Source organism: Haliaeetus leucocephalus, unplaced genomic scaffold, assembly GCF_000737465.1.
Source record: "Haliaeetus leucocephalus isolate CR32 unplaced genomic scaffold, Haliaeetus_leucocephalus-4.0 Scaffold784, whole genome shotgun sequence".
Taxonomy (NCBI): Eukaryota; Metazoa; Chordata; class Aves; order Accipitriformes; family Accipitridae; genus Haliaeetus; species Haliaeetus leucocephalus.
This window is the reverse complement of record NW_010973220.1, coordinates 965,127-987,719: the sequence shown is the minus strand read 5'-3', so window position 1 is coordinate 987,719 and position 22,593 is coordinate 965,127. Positions and strand designations below refer to the sequence as shown.

Here is a 22,593-nt window from a genome sequence, read left to right as displayed (position 1 = left end):
GTAGTAAACAATCTGTAAAGTAATCCAAGATACAATAAGAACAAACCAGAAATGGTATGGTCTACAGGGTAAATATGCTGAAGCACCAGATCTATTGTTGCTCACCAAAAGGTTTAGCGGCTCCGTGGCAGTGGAATGAACAAGGAAGTAGTATTTGCAGCATATAAAACAATCCCATGCAGTGCAGGAGGGATGAGGAAAATCTTCTTTGCATGGAATAAACATTTTTCTGTAGCCTTACTGTACCTGCTAATTACTTGTTTATGAGCACAAAGAAAATAGTACCTTAAGCATGATACATGCCTTTAAGAATAGCCCCCCCCTCCAACTGTTTTTTAACAAAGCAATATTTCATGCGAATACAATACAATCTCACATGGACAGATACCAACACGCTATGCTAACATCTGTAAAACAGACAATTACAATCAATGCAGTTTTCTTCCTACAGCACAAGATGGGCAGTTTAAAAAGGACTGACGGCAATCATTGTGCAAGCATAACGACTAAAATTCCACTGCTTTTTTTCCAGAAATAAAGTATGTACAACTGTACATAGTCATCCACATACTCATCCCTACCCCAGTCACATTGAGTGGATTGAACTGAGAGCTGTACTGTCTCATTTATATATTTGAATAATCCTGCACTTCATTGTGATAGACATATTTTCCAGAGGACAAGGTTTCCCTTGTGGTGTGTTTTGTGGAGGGTACTGGGGCTGGAATGCTTTCAGTTTCTAAAGCAAGCATTTGCAGATATAAACTAAATGCAAGATCTGCCTAAGAGAACAAACTGCAAGAGCTGCAGTGGATGTTTACTGTTTTGCAAAATCAGCCATTAACAGACCTTAAGCAGTCTAGAAGACATTTAGCTGAATTTAACTTTCCGAGGTTCACTTAGATAAGGGAAAAAGGAGGTGAGAGAAATTGCAGGAGGAGGAGGAGCTGATCTGTCTCAAGGTGGAGCTGTATCTTGTATTAAATGACATTGGCAGATTAAAGCTCTCTGGTGGGGAAGGGCTTAAAGGCTGAGTCAAAAGCCAAGAAGTCTCTTTATTTACGCCTACCTCCCAGTCCCTGGCAATCTGACTAATAACAAACTGAGCTAACAAGAAAGACTAGAAAGAGCAGAGAGAACACAGAAGCAGCTTGGATCTAAAAATCTGACAAACCAAGTGATCAAGTCAAGCTCTGCTGAGCATCTTGTTTGTTTATTGCATCCAAATGCTTGCAAACAGTTAACTATATGCAGAAAAGTCAGCATAGCTGTGAAGTATGCTGTGAATTTTAATTGAGGAAAAAGGACAACTGCTTACAGGATGGTCTAATGTGCACGCTGCCTGGAAGATTTTTTCAGTCGAACTCTTTGTACTTTGTCTTCTGAACAAGGATTTTAACTTTATGGAGCTGTAGTATTACCAGAGCGTGCAACAAAGTGAAACTCAGAAGAAAGTGTGCATTTTTCACAGGGAAAAATTACATCGCATTGAAACAGCTGCTCCAACTGTGCATTACTGAGCGTTTCAGGGAGTGTTACTGCTGTACAGGTAAGAAAGATTCCAGTTAGTTAATGAGCTTAGCAAATGAGGAATTAATTTCTCAGTTCCAGTTAAATTTATTTTTCTGCATGACTTTGTATAACATTTATGTTATATGATGGCAGTTTATATGGTATTTCAAACAGTCTGCCAGGTACATTTATTCAAACTGCCAACTGTTTAGAATGTGTGTAGTAAGGAAACACTGATTTCAGATCCCTTGAGGGGGGAGGAATGGGTGTTTGCTTTTATTTCCTGAAGTGCAAGAATGGTCTTAAATGCATCATCTGACTGTGATTCCCTTCAGAATTTAATAAACAATCCTGAAGGCTTTTAGAAATTACCATTTCTTAGCTTGAGGCTTTGAAATTCTTCAACATGCATTTTTAAATAGCTGAATTAAAACAACCAACCAACCAAAACCCCAAGTACAATGAAACAAGCTATTTCAATGTTTTAAAAACACATTGATTATTACTTGTCAAGCATGGGATGCCTTTGTTATAAGATGACTGCTTCTGGAAGTATTCAACTTTGCCTCGTAGAAAGGACTGTGACATTTTTTAGTCTTTTAGAATTCCTCCTGCAAAAAGCTTAGTTAGAGTATGCAATTAGTATTGACTTACATGAAAGCAGAAAAAATGAACAAACTTAAGTTACCACGTAGAATTTGCTGAAAAACCTCCCCACATGAAACAGAAAAAGGTCAGCTTTGTCAAGTCTTTTTAAATTAAATTTTGTTTTATTCTGAATTCTTCCAGTTAAATGTTGATCATCTGTTACTTGAAAGCAGTTTTTATTTTACAATAGTAGCCCACCGAGAGCTTCATTACATATTCCTGAGTGTTCAGACCAAAAAAAAAAAACCCCTGGAAAAAGGAAAAAACAGAATACAACTCTCCTATTATTTTTTGTTATGTGTATGTGTGTGTGAGAGTTCTGGCAGTGCTGCCCACAGAAGTATGACGATGATTAAAATGGGAATGTTTTCCAATTGGTTACAAATGTTGTTACTTTTATCTCTGAGAGGAGGGCTTTCATTTTTATAACCTAATTTCTCCCTATGCACTAGAATGCAAAATGCTTTCAGATTTTTTTTTTTCCATTTAGTTTTGCTCAGGGACTTTATAAGTGCAGTTTAAATTTGGTGCAGATTGAAGCTGGAATTCCTGCAGAAATAAAGTCTAATTAGTCATACAGTAGGTTTGAAGCTGGCATCTGTGTTTAGAGCCTGCATTTTTTACCTTGGGTCACTGGAAAGGATACTGACGCATGTAAAGCAAGAATAACTCTCTAGCGTAATATGATCCCAGAATTATTCTGCACACTTCAGAATAACATCTTGACATGTTGTGTCTTATCCAATACTTCTTGGGAAAACAAACTTAAAGACATATATATTAAACATAGGCAGCTGGAGTTCAAGGAATGTTATATGAGACAACAAAATTATTTGTTCTACTGAAACAAAGATAAAAGGTCATATTTTTAGGGACACTTTTTCTCACACTGTGAATTGCACTTACTACTTCTAAACACATACATCTATTCCCACTTATCAGGAACTACTAATGGAGAAAAACATAATTTGCTGTGCACACATTTGCTGTTGCGTTTGTGTGAGCATGTGTGTAATACTCATACCACAGCACTTAAGTGCTTGCATATATAAATCTTTGCAATCCATTTTAAGGGAAGCCTTGAGAAATGGTGTTGCTTGTAACAAAGGTACAAGATAATTAAAATATGTATTGATGAGATACCAAGTCATATGACCACACTGTAAGAATGTTCATGCATGTAATTGAATAGATTCTTGTAAAAGGTTCTAATCTTTCAGAAATTATCACTTCAGCTGGTTAATTGTGTAGTGACATTCTGTACTCCATGTTTCACTAGCTTACTCTGAAAGACCAAGTGACATTTATTAGATGGATTATTTAAGAAATGTGCTTAGTTCAGTCCTAGAATAAATAGCGCACCCCAAAAAAGTTCTTGTGTTTTAAATCATCCATTCCACTGTAAGACTTTTTTTCTTTTAGGAAATGTGGAAATATTTAATTAAAGATTATAAACAGTGATTTCACTCCATCTCATATATCAGAAATTACCATTGTTCTTGCTAATTAGACAGCCTTGACAGAAAGAAACAGAGAATCTTCAAATGGAGTGTAGCATAAATTAATTCAAACCAATGATAACTAATGCTTGATTTCAACATGTAAATTTTGCTTGTGACTCCATAGCTGAACTGTAATGATGCATTTATCAGGTATCCCAAAGCTCAAGATCAGCTTGACAGATGATAATTTAAATTACGTAACATACGGATGATACTGGTGATCATTTTTAACTCGTAAAGCACAGTTAGTTGAATGTACCTTTCAGAATTTTTGTGGTAATTAATGATTATAATAATTGGAAGGAGTCTAATAATTAATCTAAAAAAAAAAAGTTTGCCCCTTGCCTACCTGTTTCTTCTGACATGTACTGCATTGTCAGTTCTCTCTTCTTTTCTATTTTAATTGTATACACAATTATTTTATGTATATTATATACAAACATTACACTACTATGTGCTGTGTTCCCGCTGTCACTAAATATCCACAATCTATAACATGTGCATTAAAATTTAAGTAAAGAAAAAGAATTACTTTGTCTACTTCCCTTTCAGTTTGGGGGTGCAAGGATTGCAGAGGAAATATCTTTTGATTTACGTACATAATGTAGAACCAAAGGAGAGATTCCTTTTATCCTGACTGAATGGGCTTTTGCTCACAACACATTGTTGAACCAAACTAAATCTTATTTCTTCTCTTCAGCAGCTGGACACCATTAAGTTGAGCTTAGCAAGGTACTTTTAAAATTTACAGTGTTATATGGTGACACAAAGCAACAATCCAAAATATTATATTAGCCTTGATAAAAGTTACTCAGGGCAGTAACTTGTTACTGCTGTCCGCTCGCAAAACATTCTATATGGTATATAAATAAAGACAACACACTCTTGGTTATCTCCTACTTTCATGTATCAGCATGAGAGTGCTGAAGCACTCCCCTTATGACTGTTTATTGATTCAGTACATTAAACTAATTCTATTTTTCTCTGCTTAGAAAATCATTCAAATGTTTTGCATAATATAATACTGCTTGAAAGGTGAGGTAGCTCAATGACAAGTACTAGGAATGGTTATTGCTCCCCCCAACCCAGAAAAAAAAAATCAAATAAAATCAACCCTGTGAAATCATGACTCTATTACTTTTTCTTTTTCCTTTTTTTTTCTTTTTTTTCTTTTATAGAATCTGCTAGGCAAGATGAAGCTCTGGATTTTTATTCTATATTCAGTTGTGGTTGCATCTGATCCCTTCCAGTCACAGCATTCTTTTTCTTCAGTGAGAGGATCTTGCCAGAGTTTGTGTTTCTGTGAAGAAAAGGATGAGACCGTGATTATAAACTGCGAAGAAAGAGGCATCAAGATGGTATCAGAAATAAATGTCCCACCATCACGGCCTTTCCATCTTAATCTGTTAAACAATGGCCTGACTATGTTACACGTGAATGATTTTGCTGGCCTTGTGAATGCTATCTCTCTTCATCTTGGTTTTAATAATATTGCAGATATTGAGCCTGGGGCTTTCAATGGTCTCAGCCTTCTTAAGCAACTTCATATCAATCACAATTCTTTAGAAACACTTAAAGAAGATACATTTAATGGATTGGAAAATTTGGAGTTTCTTCAAGCAGACAACAATTTCATCACAGTGATTGAAGCAAGTGCCTTTAGCAAGCTCAACAGGCTTAAAGTGCTTATTTTGAATGATAATGCCATTGAGTATCTTCCTCCAAACATATTTCGTTTTGTGCCATTGACCCATTTAGATCTTCGTGGAAACCAGTTACAGACACTGCCCTATGTTGGCTTTTTGGAACATATTGGTAGAATACTAGACCTTCAGCTGGAAGACAATAAATGGGCCTGTAACTGTGATTTGCTGCAGCTGAAGATATGGCTAGAAAACATGCCTCCTCAGTCAATAATAGGTGACATTGTATGCAATAGTCCTCCAGTTATCAAAGGCAGCATCTTAAGCCGGTTGAAAAAAGAATCACTTTGTCCCACTCATCCTGTCAATGAACTTGAAGATCCTTCAGGGTCACTGCCCTTGGTTGTAACGACCTCTATTAGTGTTAGTCACCTATCAACTAAGGTGATTCCTATCCTGAAAGCTCCTACTAAAGAACCAAGTTTAACACTTCATACTTCAAAGCCTACTACTCAGTTTCCAGGAATCTATTGTCCCGTCCCCTGCCACTGCACCAGCCATATGCTCTCAGGAGTTCTCATGCACTGCCAGGAGCGAAATATTGAAAGCTTGTCTGATTTAGGACCCCCTCCTCCAAATCCTAAAAAGCTTATTCTAGCTGGAAACATTATTCAGACATTACTGAAATCAGATCTTGTGGACTACGCCAGCCTAGAAATGCTTCACCTGGGGAACAATCGCATTGAAAACCTTGAGGAAGGATCCTTTATGAATCTGACTAGACTGCAGAAATTATATCTTAATGGCAATCACCTTACAAAGTTAAGTCAAAATCTATTCTTTGGCCTTCAGCACCTTGAATACTTGTACCTTGAATATAATGCTATCAAAGAAGTTTTGCCAGGGACATTTAATGCAATGCCAAAACTTAAGGTCCTCTACTTAAATAACAACCTTCTGCAGACTTTGCCACCCCATATCTTTTCAGGTGTTCCACTAGCCAGATTAAATCTGAAAACAAACCAATTTGCTCATTTGCCTGTGAGCAATGTCTTGGATGAACTGGATATGCTGGTACAAATTGAACTTGAAGACAACCCCTGGGACTGTACATGTGATTCAGTTGGGCTGCAAAAATGGATACAAAAACTGAGTAAGAATACAATGATGGGTGATATTTTTTGTAAATCTCCAGGACACCTAGCAAAAAAAGAATTGAAATCTCTGAACAGTGAAGTCTTGTGTCCAGGTTTAATAAACAGCCCTGCCCTACCAACTCATGCCAATTTTGTAGTTGTGACAACTTCTTCTACTACTACCAACACCGCAGACACCATCCTGCGATCCCTTACAGATGCGGTCCCACTTTCTGTTCTAATATTAGGACTTCTAATTGTGTTTATAACTATTGTATTTTGTGCAGCAGGAATAGTTGTTCTTGTTCTGCATCGGCGACGAAGATGCAAAAAGAAACAAGCGGATGAACAAATGAGGGATAGTAGCCCAGTTCACCTTCAGTACAGCATGTATGGGCATAAGACCACACACCACCACACAACGGAGCGCCCAGCCGCAACTCTCTATGAGCAACGTATGGTTACTCCCTTGGTTCAGGTCTACCGCAGCCCATCCTTCAGCCCCAAGCATACTGAGCAACAGGAGGAGGGAAGTGAGAAGGAAGCTAACGATTCCAAACATCTCCGCCGAAGTCTCCTGGAAAGAGAGAACAGTTCACCTCTTACAGGTCCAAATGTCAAATATAAGGCTACAGATCAATCTGCTGAATTTCTGTCTTTTCAGGATGCCAGCTGCTTGTATAGAAACATTCTTGAAAAAGAGAGAGAGCTGCAGCAACTAGGGATCACGGAATACCTAAGAAAAAATATTGTCCAGCTCCAGCCTGACATGGAAGTTCATTATCCTGGAACACATGAGGAGCTGAAACTAATGGAGACACTCATGTACTCCAGGCCAAGAAAGGTTTTTCTAGAACAAACTAAAAATGAGTATTTTGAACTCAAAGCTAATTTACATGCTGAGCCTGACTACCTGGAAGTCCTGGAGCAGCAAACATGAAGTTATAATACATTGGGCTGGGGCCGCATTTCTGTAATTCTATTTTAAGTTGAAACCATTGTAAATAAAAGTGCCTTATAATAACATGTCGACAGTCAGAACTTAAGCACAGCAGTAATCCTAGCAAAAAAAACTCAGGGATCACTGTGGGAAGCCATGGGTTTGTGTGCAGGCAATATGTCTCACCCCAAGTTAAACATGAACTTTGTGTGATTGAACTGTGGGAGGAAGATTGCCTATTGCAATATTCCTCAACATTTTAAAAAGGTGTGTATGGCACTCTCCATTCTGTACCCAACCTATGGAAAAAATATTTGTTACCTTTACTCTTTCTTTTTTCCCTCAGTTTAATTAGATTCCTTTTAAAAAAAACACCTGTGTTTGTAGTTATAAAGTTAGAGTGTATTGGTTAGGTTAGTACATGCACTGCATACATGACCGTTGTCTACAACTACACCTAACATACCCTTATAATAAATATGAAAGGAATTGAAATGTTGTCATACTAAATGTCAGTAAAAAAAAAAAAAGAAAAAAAAAAAAAAAAAAAAATTTTTGTGTATGCACCCAGAGCCTGCAAATATTTAAGAATTTTACACGGAACTTCATCATGTGCATTCTGTATCAGTATGTGGAAGGAAAAATATGTAACTATGTTTACCCAACATCTTCAAAGAAGAAAAAAACAAGCCTTTTGTTACTTTCCCTATCTGATAGCTTTACCTAAGTTTGGACAATCTTTTCTTGAGCTGCTGCTATAAAATATTGTGCATCACTGGTGTTTCAACTCATAATCCTGGGCAATTTGAAAAGCTACTGAGAATCAGCTGTAAATATGTTACTGTGTTTAATAAGTTTGATTTTTTTTTTATCTTTCTCTCTCTCTATATATAAATAATTTCTGTGCTGGCTTTAAATATTCTTGGAGGAAACGAGTTTGCTATGGCTAGGAACTTCCAAGTGCAAATACAGGTCCTTTACCACCCTACCCAAAAGCAACTCCCGGTCAGAATAACCGCAACAATACACATACGCACGAGGAAGATTAATAGTATTTAGCTGTTTGTACAAAAATATGTTATATTTTCTGAAATTAGAAGAAAATAAAGTGTTGTGGGAAAAATAGGTAAAAAAAGTAGAACACTGCAGGTTTATTTTTGCAATGAATTCTAGCTAGATTTATATTTACTATTTATTCTGTATAATTTTGTATTTTTTTTCAACTCACGAGAAAAGAAAAAGCTTATTCCTGGCTGCCTTTCAAGCAAATCAAGGAACTGTTCTCTAACAATGAAAAAGATAAAAAAGAGTTTTTTAAAAGTCTTTTTTCTTAAAGGTAACTTTTTAAAGAAGGCAACAAATTCTGCATGCACAAGTTTAGAACTGTTTTGGAATTAAACACAATGCTTCTCACTCTTGTCGTGTGGACAGGAGCATCTTGTCCAGAATGCAGTAAGGCCATTCAATTTCTGTGCATGACTGACATGGTGCCAAAAAACAAATTCTGACCTGCATTTATCTTCCTCAAAGAAAATCTTCTGTAAACTGACTATGCATGAACTTTTTTTTCCTAATTTCTATTTCTAGAGTGAAAGATCAGCTTAGTTATTACGTCTGCATATGTATGCTAAACTTAGCATTGAAGTCTTGATAAACTCAAAGGATGTATTCTTTAGTTCAGTTTACTGTTGATGTCTTACCTATTTGTATATACAAATGTGAGCTCTTCGTATTCTTTGTACATACGTTTCTGACAGAAAATTTTCCTATACTACATACGAAAGTCAGATTCTCAGTTCTTTCAAATTTGCATAGAGATAATGACTTTGATGGTGCTATACCAATTTCTGTAATTTGAGGATCTGACCACATGTCTCTGTTAAAAAATCAACTTCCTTATTAATATTTTTGAGGTATCATCAGTTTGCTATGGAAGTCAGACTTGCTGATTTCCAAAAATCAAAATGTCAGTTATTAGAGAATAAGTATTATTTCCTCTTTCTATGACTGAGAATAATTTAGTTCAGAAAGCCTGTGTATTTAGGAGGATTAGGCAGAGGAAATCTGGTGACAACATATTTGTTTCATTGCTACTTTTATTCCAGACAAGTAAAGATAATGCTATGTATTACTTATGCAGGTAAGGGTGAGACGAAAGCAAAAATGCAGCTACATTAACTTTACATTAACTTAGGTATCTAGTATTATTTTAGCTGTTCTTGCATATTCAGGACATGCAAATGGGCTTCATGGACATGCCATAGAACCTATGGAAACCCATGCCCTGATCTGAAGGAGCAACTGGAGCCCAAGTGGGATGGCTTATAGCATCAAAATGACACTAGATGTCTACATGTAAACAATTTAGTTTCACACACAAAAAAAATCTAAGTAACTTTATTATTTGAAATAATTAAGGTTCAATGAAAAATCAAATTCAGTCAATGGAAGTGACAGTAGAAAGCTTGGAATATTGAATCAGACCTGCTATTACTGTTCTTTTTTGAATTCTCAGAGATCTCAAATCAATGTAGAGAAAAGAAACAGAACAAAAATGTACATGGTACTTGATAATAGAGTTTTGTATTTCAGTGTCTTTCATTTCAGTAGTTACTTCCATTAGTAAAAAATGGGTGTAAAAATAATACCCAGCAATTGGCAAGATGCAGGGAAATGATGATTCAGGCCCTCAGGCTTAGATTTAAGAGAAATAGCTTCAGACTACAGACAATTGCCACATGCACAGATGTCACTTTGCTTAGCTGCTAACAGTTGCTTGGCAGAATGTTAAGGACAACTGTATGGCAAAACATTCTTCTTAGTTGCAGTCTCAAAGCATCAGAAAGAAGAGTGAGCTAAATTCATGTCAAAGCAACTCAGTTATACAGCTGTATCAGAGCATTACTCAGCAGAATTAAAGAGAGCTTTAGCTTTTAGCTTTCCCTCAGCAGGGAGATTCACATCATTCATTATATAAGGGCAACTGTACTCTGTGGCAGTGTGTAAGGCTGCAAGTGGTTTCGCAGTATCCAGGAATCACTAGAATGTGGCATGTCATCCACTTCCCTATCATCTGTCCCTACTGGATGTCATGTAGTGATAGTTTGTATGACAAGGAGAGAGGGGGTCTGCCCATAGCCTTACATCTTAATAACATTCTCAGACAGTGATTTTCCAGGTATGAGGAAACTTTATATTGCCATAACAAAAAGGGATAAGAATTTGGCCTTATATGTTTATTCTTCAGCTGAAGAATATCGATATCTGCTGATAAAAATAAAATAATGACATAAGGAAGGTATCATGTACAAAGAAAGAAGGATGCAATATCTTTTTCTAAAAGTTCCTTGGAACATTTTCATTATTACAGTTAGATATGTGCACTTAACGTTATTGGTGTTTGCAGAAAGTTGGGAGGGATAGTCAGAATTTTTTTTGTTAAAAGCATATTCTCTTTTTTCTTTTTTTTTCTTTTTTTTCCTCAGTGACAGTTAGAGTGGTTTGATACATTTCACTTAGCTAGAATAATGGAGGTTGGAAGGCAAAGTATGTTTGACAGTCTGCAACAAAGTGGATCCGTTTTTCTCCTGTCAGCACGATAGTTTAATTGAGTGCGAGAACAGTGCTTCGTCAAGCACACTGGTGTACATGGCAGCTATGTTATTGCTGTTAGGGTACCTCAAGGTAACCAACACTACCATTTTTCCCCTCACATTTGAGTGAAGAAAATATATTAAATAACACTATAGACCTCTTCCCTAAATAAACAGATATTAAAGCAATTTATTGCACTTTTTTATTTTAAACTGGTTTTCTCCTTTCAACTTCATAAAAGCCAAATGTATTTCTTTCTTTTTCTTCCTGTTACAGGTGTATTTCATGCAGACTCTTAATACTGATACTTGAATGTATTACCTGCAGTGAGGCCTCTCCAAGTTTCTGAACAGAAAAATAACAAACCCCCATCCCAAAAAAACCTTCCAACAAAACCTGTAAAATTACATATAAATTGGGGTATTTTCCTATTCAGAAATGGTCCAATATTTTAACACATTCTTCTTCATTAGAATGACAGATCAACCTTTCTGTAACCTAATTCCAGACTATAAATGAATTCACACTTTTTGTCTGTAATGTGTCACCAGTTTCGAATCCAATGCTTTTTCACCTGCAGTCCTTGTTTCTCTGACTAGAATCTGAGGATCAGGTTTTGGCATGGCAAAGAAGTGCCCAGTAAGACCCCAAACAGAGGATGTTTACAATGTGCCACTTACCTACATAGAGATTACTAATTGTACAGTATGCTAAACTGAAAAAATAAGTTTGGCTGGGATGGCAAATCATCCTATAAAGATCCATATCTGGTGTGTTAATAAAAAAGGGTATTTACCATAAATAAAACATTATTTCACAGGATAAAGTAATAGTGGCAAGGGAAAAATGGAGACTGAATCTCAAAGTCATCATCAGAAGGGATTCTGGATTATCATTCTGAGAATGCCATTGTCTACAGCAATATACTTTATCAGCCACACCAACACAATCTGCAAGTTTCACGTAGATGCACTGAAATCATCATGAGGGAAAAAAGCCAATCAAGCACTTGTCTTAATTCAAAAGATCAGCTGAGAAACTTTCTTAAAACTGGCACATTTCTTTTCTCTTGTGCTCCCCAACACAGAATACCTTCATTTCCATTACTGAATTTCCTGCTCAGCCATAGACAGCCCTCTGGCAGTATAATCTACTGTTGCAATTGAAACTTACTCCTTGGAGAGGTTTTGCAGTGTGTGCATTGTTTTCAGTGGTCAGTTCCTCTGGGACTTAGGTTTGGTGCACCCTGTTGGATTTGAGACAGGGAAGATGGATCTATTACTGGTCTTGTATTATAAGTCAAAAGACCTGTCCCTTTTTGATTGTCTGAATTTTATGATATCTTGTTCAAGGAGTTGGTATCAAATCCTTTTGTTCCTTGAAACAGAAGTGAACTGTAGCTGGAACCAATACGGGGAAGTTAATTGCCATACTGAAAAGATATAGCATGGTGTTTTCTTTCCTGCACATCCCCTAACAGTCAGCTTTGGCTTTTTGACACAGCAGAACAAATTCTTAAAAGCCACAGTGTAATGGAAAGCAGCTAACCTTGAGGAAGAAAGTAAAATGCCAGATGCTGTTCAGCTCTATGAAAGCAAGATGCAATGAAGAACTTTTTTTTTTATTTATTCAGCTTCACCAAGATGGAGCGCAAACACATGTGCATAGCACATTTCATAAAACATTTACCAAAGTTTTGTGTTTTAAGACATTAACTTCAAAATATTCACAGTATGTTTCTCTTATTACTACTGGAAGGACTACTTCTACTCCTGCTGTTACTTTTAGCTCATACAATGGAATGATGGAATACAGAAAAGAAGAAACAATTTGGTTTCATATTTCAAGGAAAAGTGTTATTTATTGTAACTTCGGCTGTTTGCCTTTGTAGATAAATTCATCCAGATTATTTCAATTTGAGATAAATTGTTTTACAAGTTAAGATTTTTTAATATTCTTCCAGTTGTAATTAATTACCAAATAAACTACAGAAGAGTAGATAATTAATTGTTGAAACAGAAAGAAGTCTGAAACCTTTTATATATGCAGAAATCCTATGGAATGTTAGCATAAACTTGCACTTTAAAATAAACTATAAAATTGATTTTGTTAGCTCATAAAAGTTATTATTATTTTTAGCTTTAAATTAAGAGACATCTTAGCATTCTTGCAGTTTTTAAAATTCAAAGCCAACATAACATTTCCATAATGACACATATTAAATGGTTCCATACTAAGACATATTAAAAAAAATATACTGTCAAATATAATATGCTACTCCCCCCATCTTTCCCTGCTGAAACTGTGTAGGGAGCTGTTCAAAAAAACACACATTTCCTGGGCAAGGAGACCAAACAAGATGAATTCTTTTGTATCTTTGTTATATGCACTTTTGGGGGAGTAGAATATTATGCATTCCCTTCCCTGTGGTGCAGTATGTTCACACAGCTCATATGAGATGTAATTATCTAAAAAGTTCAGACTTAAAACAATTAAATGCATGACATTCTTAACAGAAGGGATTGGCCTAACTAGTAGTCTATGCAATCATGTTCTTTTGTAAGTGGAAGGTTGTTGCAACTGCAGTTTTTTAAAAGATCCTGTGTGTCACATATCTTTTGAATATATCTGCTAGATCAGACCCCAAAGATCCTCTCAAATCTTTAGGAAACTTGATAAGACACAAGATTCCAGGCTGCCATTTCTGGGCTAATTTATGTGCATCCAGACACCCTGGATCTTTGGGCACTTGGAGGATGGTGAAAAACCTCTAAGGTCACATATATAGAGGAAGAATTTTTGAGCAACAGTTAAAGATTTAGATTGCTCTTTTCATCTGGCCCGAGATGTTCAATATCCCACAGCATTGTATCATATGATTTAAGGATGAATGTAAAACATGAATAAATCAGAAATGCAGCATTTAGATGCCACTGTTCACAAAAGGTAAATGATTCCATGAGATATCATGAAATGAAGATTAAGACATGGAGATTTTAACTGCCTCCTGTGTTACATAAATGTCTTTAAGTAATATATCATTTCAGGAGAGATGGGGGAGAGGTGGTGTGGTCTATTGACCACTCATGCATTCAAATTTCCTGAAGGGAAATGCTGTGCTGAGGATAGCTATCTTCATGCTGCCATACATGATATTATGAAGGCTGAATCATGTTCTATAGATTCTAAAATAATTCTTTATTATAGGCAGAAATCTATCACTGCTCTAAGCACTGAAGTGCCATCTGATGTCAACTGGACTTCTTACAGGCTCAGATTCCATGATTATTTTTATTCATAAAAATGACTGCAGAATAAACAGAAACTTTATTATTTTCTTATATAAAAGCAATCTTGTAAAGAAAATTATGCCTTCTGAATTTTTGATTCATGTACTGATCCAAGGGCCATTAAAGCTAAGGAATGTCTTTTGGATCTGGAGTTATGCATCATAATCTTAGAAGTCTATGGTTTTGTCTGCACAGATGTATATAGAAAAAAAAGTGCAAAAACTTCAGGGTGTTGCTGCACCAAGATTTTTTCCAGCCAGCATGAACTGAAAGTAGACAAGACCAGTGGCTGTTGTTAACTATAAGGCCCAACCATATATTAACCTCTCAAAAATTATTCTGGAGACTCCCATGACACTGTCACCTGAAAAAGTGAAAGGTATGTGTCTGTTTTTTCCCCTCATTTTTTTCTAACAGCTAAGTATGTAAAGAACACAACATAGTTTATAAAGGTCAATATCAACAGTTAACACCTAAAAGATATTTGAATAATAAGAAAACCTTCTTCACTAGGAGGTGTAGTGCAGCACTGATATATGTTATCCAAACTATCTGTGGAACCTTAGTCCCCAGAAGGTTTTCAGGACTTTGCTGTACAAAGTCACAGCTGGTCTAGAGAGCAGTACTCCTGCTCGAAGCAGGAGATTGGACTAGGCAGCCTCTAGAGGTCCCTTCCAGGCAAAATATCTGCGGTTCTAATACGATTCTGCAAAAGATTTTTTGAGGGCAAAGTAGAAGAGTCTTTCTCTTCTATACATAGGCTTCCTGAAGTTAAGGAAAAAGGCAATACTCACTAAACACTGTTGTGAAATAAAAGCTTTTCGACTAACTTCTGTAAGATACAGAGAAGCAGTAATATCGATGCTGCATCAGATTAAACAGTACTTCTCTGATGTTGGTCAGAATATATATGACCTGTGTTTGCCTAAGTTTATTATTAAAAGCTTTTTTTTTTACATGACAGGTGATTTCAAATTTCTAAATAAAATGCTGAAACTATCTGAAACTCTTGAAGAGTGATCCATTTATGTACTAGTTGAATTAATGAACCTTGTTTTCTTGACATACTGGTGTTGTAATTCTTCATGCATTTCAAAAGTAATGATAATCTTACTTTTTCAAAGGATCTTCCAGGCTTTAACAGTTCTTACTTTATGTATTCTATTTGTCTGAAGGCCAAATTATTATGCTTATATGGTTAATGTACATTTTAAATTAAAAATATTTTTTACATAAAATGCTACTTTGAATCATTCGAATTATGAAGCAGGAGTTGGAGCAAGGTGCTTCTCTAAATGTAACTGATTTAATCAAATCAGGATCTATTTGATATAAATAGATTTTGATTGTTAAAAATTATATGACAAATTGCTTAGCTCTACAGTCAAGGTTTTGGGGGGGCTGTTTTTTTTTAATTTGCTCACGATGCTTCTGGCAACAGTAACCTCATGGAGAACTCTTGATACTCCTAAAGAAAAGTACCTAGTATAGTTAAACAGCATTGAGAATCACTGTATCTAACAAATTACCCTAAAAAGATTATCTTTTCAGTTTGTTTGCTCTATTCCCTGGGTGGCATTGGATGTACACTCGGCTTTTATTGTTTACTCAGCTTAATTTGCCACTTAGCTGGGATCAGATTTGCAACTGTATCAATGGAATTTTTTAACAATATGAAATATCTAGGCTTTGATGATTGAAGTAAGCATACTTCTTTCCAATAAACACATCATCACAGATGTGTTTATTGATAATTTATTAAACATCGATTATCATCACATCTGTTAATTGTCTTGGTTATTACCATCTTCTTTTGGGTCATGAACCACTACAGGTAATACTGTAAGTGTCACTTTCTTTTCCCCATCAAAAATCTAAGAATGACAACTCTTCAAGAAAGATGAATATTAGAAAACATATTAATTCCTTTACATGTGATGCAAGTATTCAATGGGACTACTTAGAAGGACTTATTTATCCACATACATATTCTCAAATGGAAATCTCTTTGGTTTTAGTTGGACTTCAGATTATCTCAGAAAATAGATCATGCTTCTTGTCTTCAACTTTCAAATCCTATGTTTTCTTAGACTGTGTTGTTAATGAAAAGAAGGTATGAGCAATATTATTGGTAAGCAGTGGAAAGAATATCAGACCTCTCTTTGGTCTAAGTGCAGTGCTTCATTCTAGTGTTAATTAGTAATCAGTCTTTTCACAGTCCTTGTATGGTATGTTAGCTATTACCTGAAACCAGATACTTTCATACAGATTAAGAGAAAAAATGCATGCAATTATATTTTCCTTTTTCTTAAACTATTCTCTAGGTATATACTTTACTCAGTCTTGGAGACTGGATACTAAGTGGAGCTTTGATTTGACCTAGGATGGCTGTTAGTAAGTTAGTAATACGTACTTGTGTCAGATCACCCTGGAAACCAATTTTCTCAGACATAACTATAACTAGAAGTGTTTTCTTGACTTTTTTTATGAAATTTTTTTAAATAGAAATTCATAATAATGTCCATTCTTATGATAGGTCTGTATTATATTAATCTTGTAAATTAAACCTCTGAAAGGTAGTACAAACCTGGATATGTTTCTACCAATTATTTAGCCACCTGAAGATGAAGTGAAAGATTCAAATTATTAAAATAATCACAGAGAATCATCCAGAAAAATTTAATGAAACAACTGCTACTTTGAGCTTAAACACAGACATAAGAGTTCAAAAGTTTTTCAGAAATGGACACAAAGGGGCTCCTTACTCCTACAATTTAAAATTAGAAAAATAGACACCAGTCATGTAATTTTTGGTATTAATGTCAATCAAAAATATGTTTCTTTTTTACCTACATGTGACAATGCACTCCCACAAAGATTTAAAAATTTCTCTCCCGCATAAAAAGTTTTTTCAGACAAGGAATGCCTAAACAGGCTATGGAAAATAACAGATTTAATGCACAGGTATACATCGTATTCTGTTAGTACTGCAGTGAATCCACAGTCTCACTTGTAATAGGAAGATCCAAAAGGACTGAAAAACATAAGCAGTGTTTTAATCAAAACAACTGTAAAAAAAAAAAAACAAACCCCAAACACAAAACCCCCACAAGAAATAAGTCATTAAGAAGAATAAAAGGGGGTAAAGAGAGAAGATATAAACAATTCAAGTATTTTTCTGTTGCTCTCTGCATAGCCTATCATATATTTCTTTTCAACATGTTTTGCTGCTTTTTTCTTTTCTTTTTTTTTTTTAAATATATGCATAACTTTGTGGCCCAAATAAATTTAAGTTGTGTGGTTTTAGGTGGCTTCTTTCTAGGTGTTTGTTGCTCACCACTGGACAATGGTGCAGTCTCTATCCTGGGCTTTTAAAACAAAACAGATGTCTAAGGTCCTCATAAACTTACTAGTGTATAACTCATTACTTGGGTTCTTTTCTTTTTTGGGGGTAAAAACATCACAATACAAACAAGTAAGGCAATATTTACATGGGGAGGGGGGAAAGAAAAGGAATTACAGCTCAACCTGGCTGGGAATTTTCTGACAAAGTACAGCTTGATGGAAAAAATGTGTTTTCAAAACCCTCAGTATTTCACACAGGAAGACTTTTTTGCCAGAAATAACACCTAATTTTTTCAGTTGAACACAGTTGTCAATAATTAAATATTTCAGTTTGTCAGACTGTTTTGTTTTGACATCACCTACCTCTAATCTTTCACAAAACCTTATGGAAATTTTAAGAGGTGAGCCTGTGATTTTTTTTTTCTGTTGAAAAAGTTTATTCATTAAGCAACACCTTCCATTATGTCTTCAGAGTTTTCCATCTAGCTTTATTGCTGGAAGGCCTAGCCACACAAAAATAATAGTTCTGATATGAGTTTCAGTGGCTGTAACAGCCAGAATTGGATCAGGCAAAATTAAATAGAATGTTTTACTTTAGGAATTATAAACTTTTTTTTTTTAAGTTCAACATATTTATGAACAAATTTTCATAAATATTTTGCTATTTTACTTTCTTTTTTGGTACAAGCTTAAACAAACTTGAAGTTCAAACTTTTCTATTTGACCAACTGTGTGTGAAACACAACAAATAATTTGTGCAGTATACTAAGATTATCAGTTCTCATGAACCTAATGTAAGAATACAAATTACTAGGTTTGAGTGCCAGACTCTTAAATACACACCTGACTAAGATCACCCACACCAACTGACTGCCAAGCCTGTGAGCCTCTTCTGTGGCTGCTCTTGGATCAGTAGCAGGTGATTATTCCAACCTCCTAAAGGAGATCACAAAGGAGATGACTTGCAGCATGTACTTAATGTTCACATGAGAGATGAAAGAGCTAGGCCACTGATTCCCACAGCCTCAAACAGCTTCTAGTGGTGGATCAAAATCTTTCACTGCAATTCCCTTCTAACTAGTTTAGAGAAAATTTCATGGGCATAAGAAAAAGAGAGATGGTAACTACTGAGAAATGCCTTTTTTTTTTTTAATTAGGAAAATATAAAGTCAGCCTATGTGTAAGAGCTTTTTCTTCAGCTTTTGGTGGGTTTGGATTTTTTTTTTATTGTCTCCTTTTCAGAGTATCTAAGTCATAAAATCTGTGTAATTTTCCTTGATATGAAGGAATAAATATCATGACAATTCAATGATTTATCTGTAATTTAATATTGGCTTTTTGTATAAAAATAGTGATTTTAGTTCTTTTCTGCTTAATTTGTGTATTGTACCACAGAAACTTCATTACAGTAGAAACACCACGTTACCAGTATACTGTCAGTAGTCCAATTATCAAGGGATTTAAAAACATATAAAAATGGGTGATCAAGTGGGTATTTCTAAGATCTGAGAGGAAATAATTTAGTAACCTGAAGAAACACTTTGTACTTTAGTACTTGTCTCTTGTAGAGGGTACTAGTACTTTCTACATCACTTAGAAAAGAGAATGGAGAATTACAGAATAAAAACACTGAACTAAACATAGTAACATTCGGATCATCTGATTTTTTAAGACCAACTTCTGTGGAGCATAAAAGAGGAAGCTGTTTCTTGTATTGTTACATAATTATTTCTTCATTTCCATTTCAACATCATCATCTGGCTGAGTCTTCAGCTTTACCTGTGAGACATTTACTAAAGAGAATTCTTTTTCCTGTTACCACCAACAAAACAGGAAAAAAAATCTGAGGGGAAATAAAAAAGCTGCTCTGCTAACATCTATCTGCTGTGGACATATGTGTGTTTCTCTACCTATTTACTTATTAGTCTTTCTTAAGATGTGGGTGTAGTGATGGATCATTTTTTCTACTCCAGCAGCCATTACATGTGTTTGTCAATCATTCCTACTAAACATGCATTGGAATACACAAGTTGTCTGGCCCAGGTTAAGCTTCAAATTCAGGAAGTTTGATAAGGAATTCCATCTTTGGTAACAGATTTGGATTGTTTGTATAAAAGAAACATGTGTAACAGCTACCAAGTATTATCTTCACAGTTGGTAGTGCATGTTAGGTGTATTATCAAAGATGAAATCCCAGCACTACCTAAAATTATTACAGGGTCTGTGGGACCCTCCCTAGACCCAGAGAGCTATGGCTCTTCCAACTACTGACACAAGGATCCCCCACTTGCTTTGATAATAAACCTGTGTTATTAGTGAGGATTTTCTGTATTACATAATTTAGACCTTTGGACAGTTAAAACAGTAACTGGAATAACAATAAATTCTCAGCTCCATGCTTATGATGTGTTGCCTTTTCCCTATTAGAAAATTTGAGTAGACACTGAGAAACCTTTCCGGTGAAGTAGACAGCCAGGTAGGCATCAATAGAATTAAGTAGTATATATAATGCAGAAACAAAAATTAACATTTAAGCAGATTGACTTTTATACTATACCTTAACCAATCTCTCATCAGCAAAACTGAGCGAGGGTTCAAAGTGCTATAATCAGCACCATCATTTTCATTCAAAGAGCACAATTTACAATAATCTTTCTGCATGAACATTGGGCCATAAGGCAGGAAGCTTTTTTTCTTTTGCATTTTATTTATTTATTTTTATTTATTGTTTCATTTATTAAAAAATGTGGGTTTGCTGCAGCGCTATTTTTTCTTGAACCACTGTTTAATGGTTTACATTTTTTTTCCAGAGCAACAATCTTTTCCTCATTATATATCCTGATTTTGAAGTTATCAAGATGATTTTTAAGAAATAAAAAAATCTGTATTTCCTCATAGCTTATACTACTCACCTACATTTTCTCCTAGAACCTCATTTTCCAAACAATGGCAAGACTGTACTTTGTGCTATTCGAATGAAGATCTACTTCTATTCAAGCATAGAGTGGAGTGCCTCATATATGTTGGAGTATAGCAGAAACAAAGTTAATCCTTCTAAGAGGAGGCAGTGCAAGGGTTAAATCACAAGAAATAAAAAATACCTAAGGGCTCTCTGTTCTGTAAATTTAAGCTTCTAAACAGGGTAAGTTTTAACAAAAATTAAAAAATTACAGCACTGATGAGAAACAGCTGAACCTCACCATCTATGAATAGGACTTTTTAATACTATTACTTTTTACTTCCATGTGATTGTCTTTTTAGACATTAAATTATTCTTCCCTGCCCTCTTAAATGTCTGTAAAGCACCCAGAAACCTATGATTGTTCTGTAGTTAGTATAGGATATTTGGTGTTAATGCATAGTGTTATACATTAGTATATATACACTATACTGATCCAGAAAACCCATAGGGGATAGAACTTGAGCAAGTGCAGGACCAAGGCCTGCCATTTTAATATATTAAAGGAAGTATTACAGCTTTGCTATTCCTGAAGTAGAGTCATTGAGAGTTTAAGAAGTAAATTTAATAAATTTCCATGATTATTAATCTTTTACTGTAACACTAGTCATATGCTTATTCATTCATACTGGCAAAGGCATTGTAGAGACTGGATATCGCTCTAATAAATAAGTATTTTACCAAAGGCTTACTCTATGTAAAATGGATTTTTTAGTATATATGGAATAAAAATGTCCCTGAAATGATAGCGTGAGTCCTTTATTTTCCTTCACCTCTGTATAATGATTGTGTCCACATGAATGTGGGAAAGGGAAATTAATAAAATGAATTTGTCTTTAGTGATTGTTCCACTTGACTTGCAGAGCTGAATAAGAAAAACAAAAGGGCAATAAACTTACACTGGGTTCTTCTTTATTTTCCAAGGCCCTTTGATAAAGGTAACCTAAATGACCGAAGCTCTAAAAGCACTGCTCATTCCTTTTTCTAAATGACTCCAGAGAGATTTTCTTACAGCTTGTGGCAAATAGAAGAAAAAAAAAAAAAAAAAAAAGGAAAAAAAAGAGAAAAAAGGCTTTTAACTGTCAGCCTTGTTAACTTACTGTGGGATCTGACAGGCAAGTGACATTTTCTTTGGTTCATGGAAAAGATCCCATTATAAAGTTTGAATTCAGAGTTCTAATAACAAGAATTTAACTCTCTCTCTCAGAGCTGTGTCAGCTGTGCAGTATCAATGAACAAACTGTAGATTCATGGTCTTCAGTAATCATAAGTTCATTATATTACATAAAGGTACTTTTGCAGATTGAAAATTGAATTAAATAACTTAACTCTAGGATGTGACTTCTTATTTATTTCAGTCAAAATTCAGTAATTCCCAAACTTCACTCTTCCATTGTTTTAAATCTGTATGTTTGTATTTGCCCTGGCACATAACATACTATTTGTATAACTGGTCCTTTGTACATGTGAAAGAGAATGAGGTTCATGCTCCGTCATAGAACTTGGATTCTTCAACAATGAATCACAGGCCTTTTTCATTTAAGTTACAGGAAAACTTAAGGTAGGACAAAGCAGCTGTACAATGCTGAACCATTTCTTTGAGTGTGATCACATTTACTTTGTAATAACAATGAAGAACATGTTTTTGCTGTTTGTTGACTTATTTGAAGGAAAAGCAACCAGATATTTAAAAGAAATAAAAGATCATGGACAAAGATCATGGTCTAAAATATATATATGCATGCATATATAGACATGCAGAAGCATCTATGCATGCATGAAGATTACATATAAATAAAAAATTCCTTGGAACCCCTTGGTAAAGTATTAGGGTTTTTTTGGTTAAGGCAGAACAATAAGCTATCCAAATACCAGCAGAACAAAATTATTAGATAGCAATTTTGTAAAAATCGACATTTTCATAGTGGTTCATGTAGTGACCATGATTAAAGAAGACTACTTTTGCAAAGAAAACAGATGTGCAACAAATAGTAATACTTCCTGTTTATTCAAAACCAGAAAGG

The 22,593-nt window shown here is 35.1% G+C and overlaps 1 protein-coding gene across 1 annotated transcript; it reads left to right on the top strand.

The window, feature by feature from the left end:
* The first annotated feature begins 1,011 nt into the window (after positions 1-1,011).
* Positions 1,012-7,744, top strand: SLITRK6 (SLIT and NTRK-like family, member 6). The gene is made up of 2 exons (XM_010581505.1): positions 1,012-1,549; positions 4,841-7,744. The coding sequence occupies exon 2, from the start codon at positions 4,856-4,858 to the stop codon at positions 7,379-7,381; it is 2,526 nt and encodes an 841-aa protein (XP_010579807.1). The 5' UTR covers positions 1,012-1,549; positions 4,841-4,855; the 3' UTR covers positions 7,382-7,744.
* The last annotated feature ends 14,849 nt before the right edge of the window (positions 7,745-22,593 follow it).

What these genes read in the sequence shown, in the direction of transcription:
- SLITRK6 (XM_010581505.1), top strand. Translation starts at nt 4,856, where the DNA reads ATGAAGCTCTGGATTTTTATTCTATATTCAGTTGTGGTTGCATCTGAT.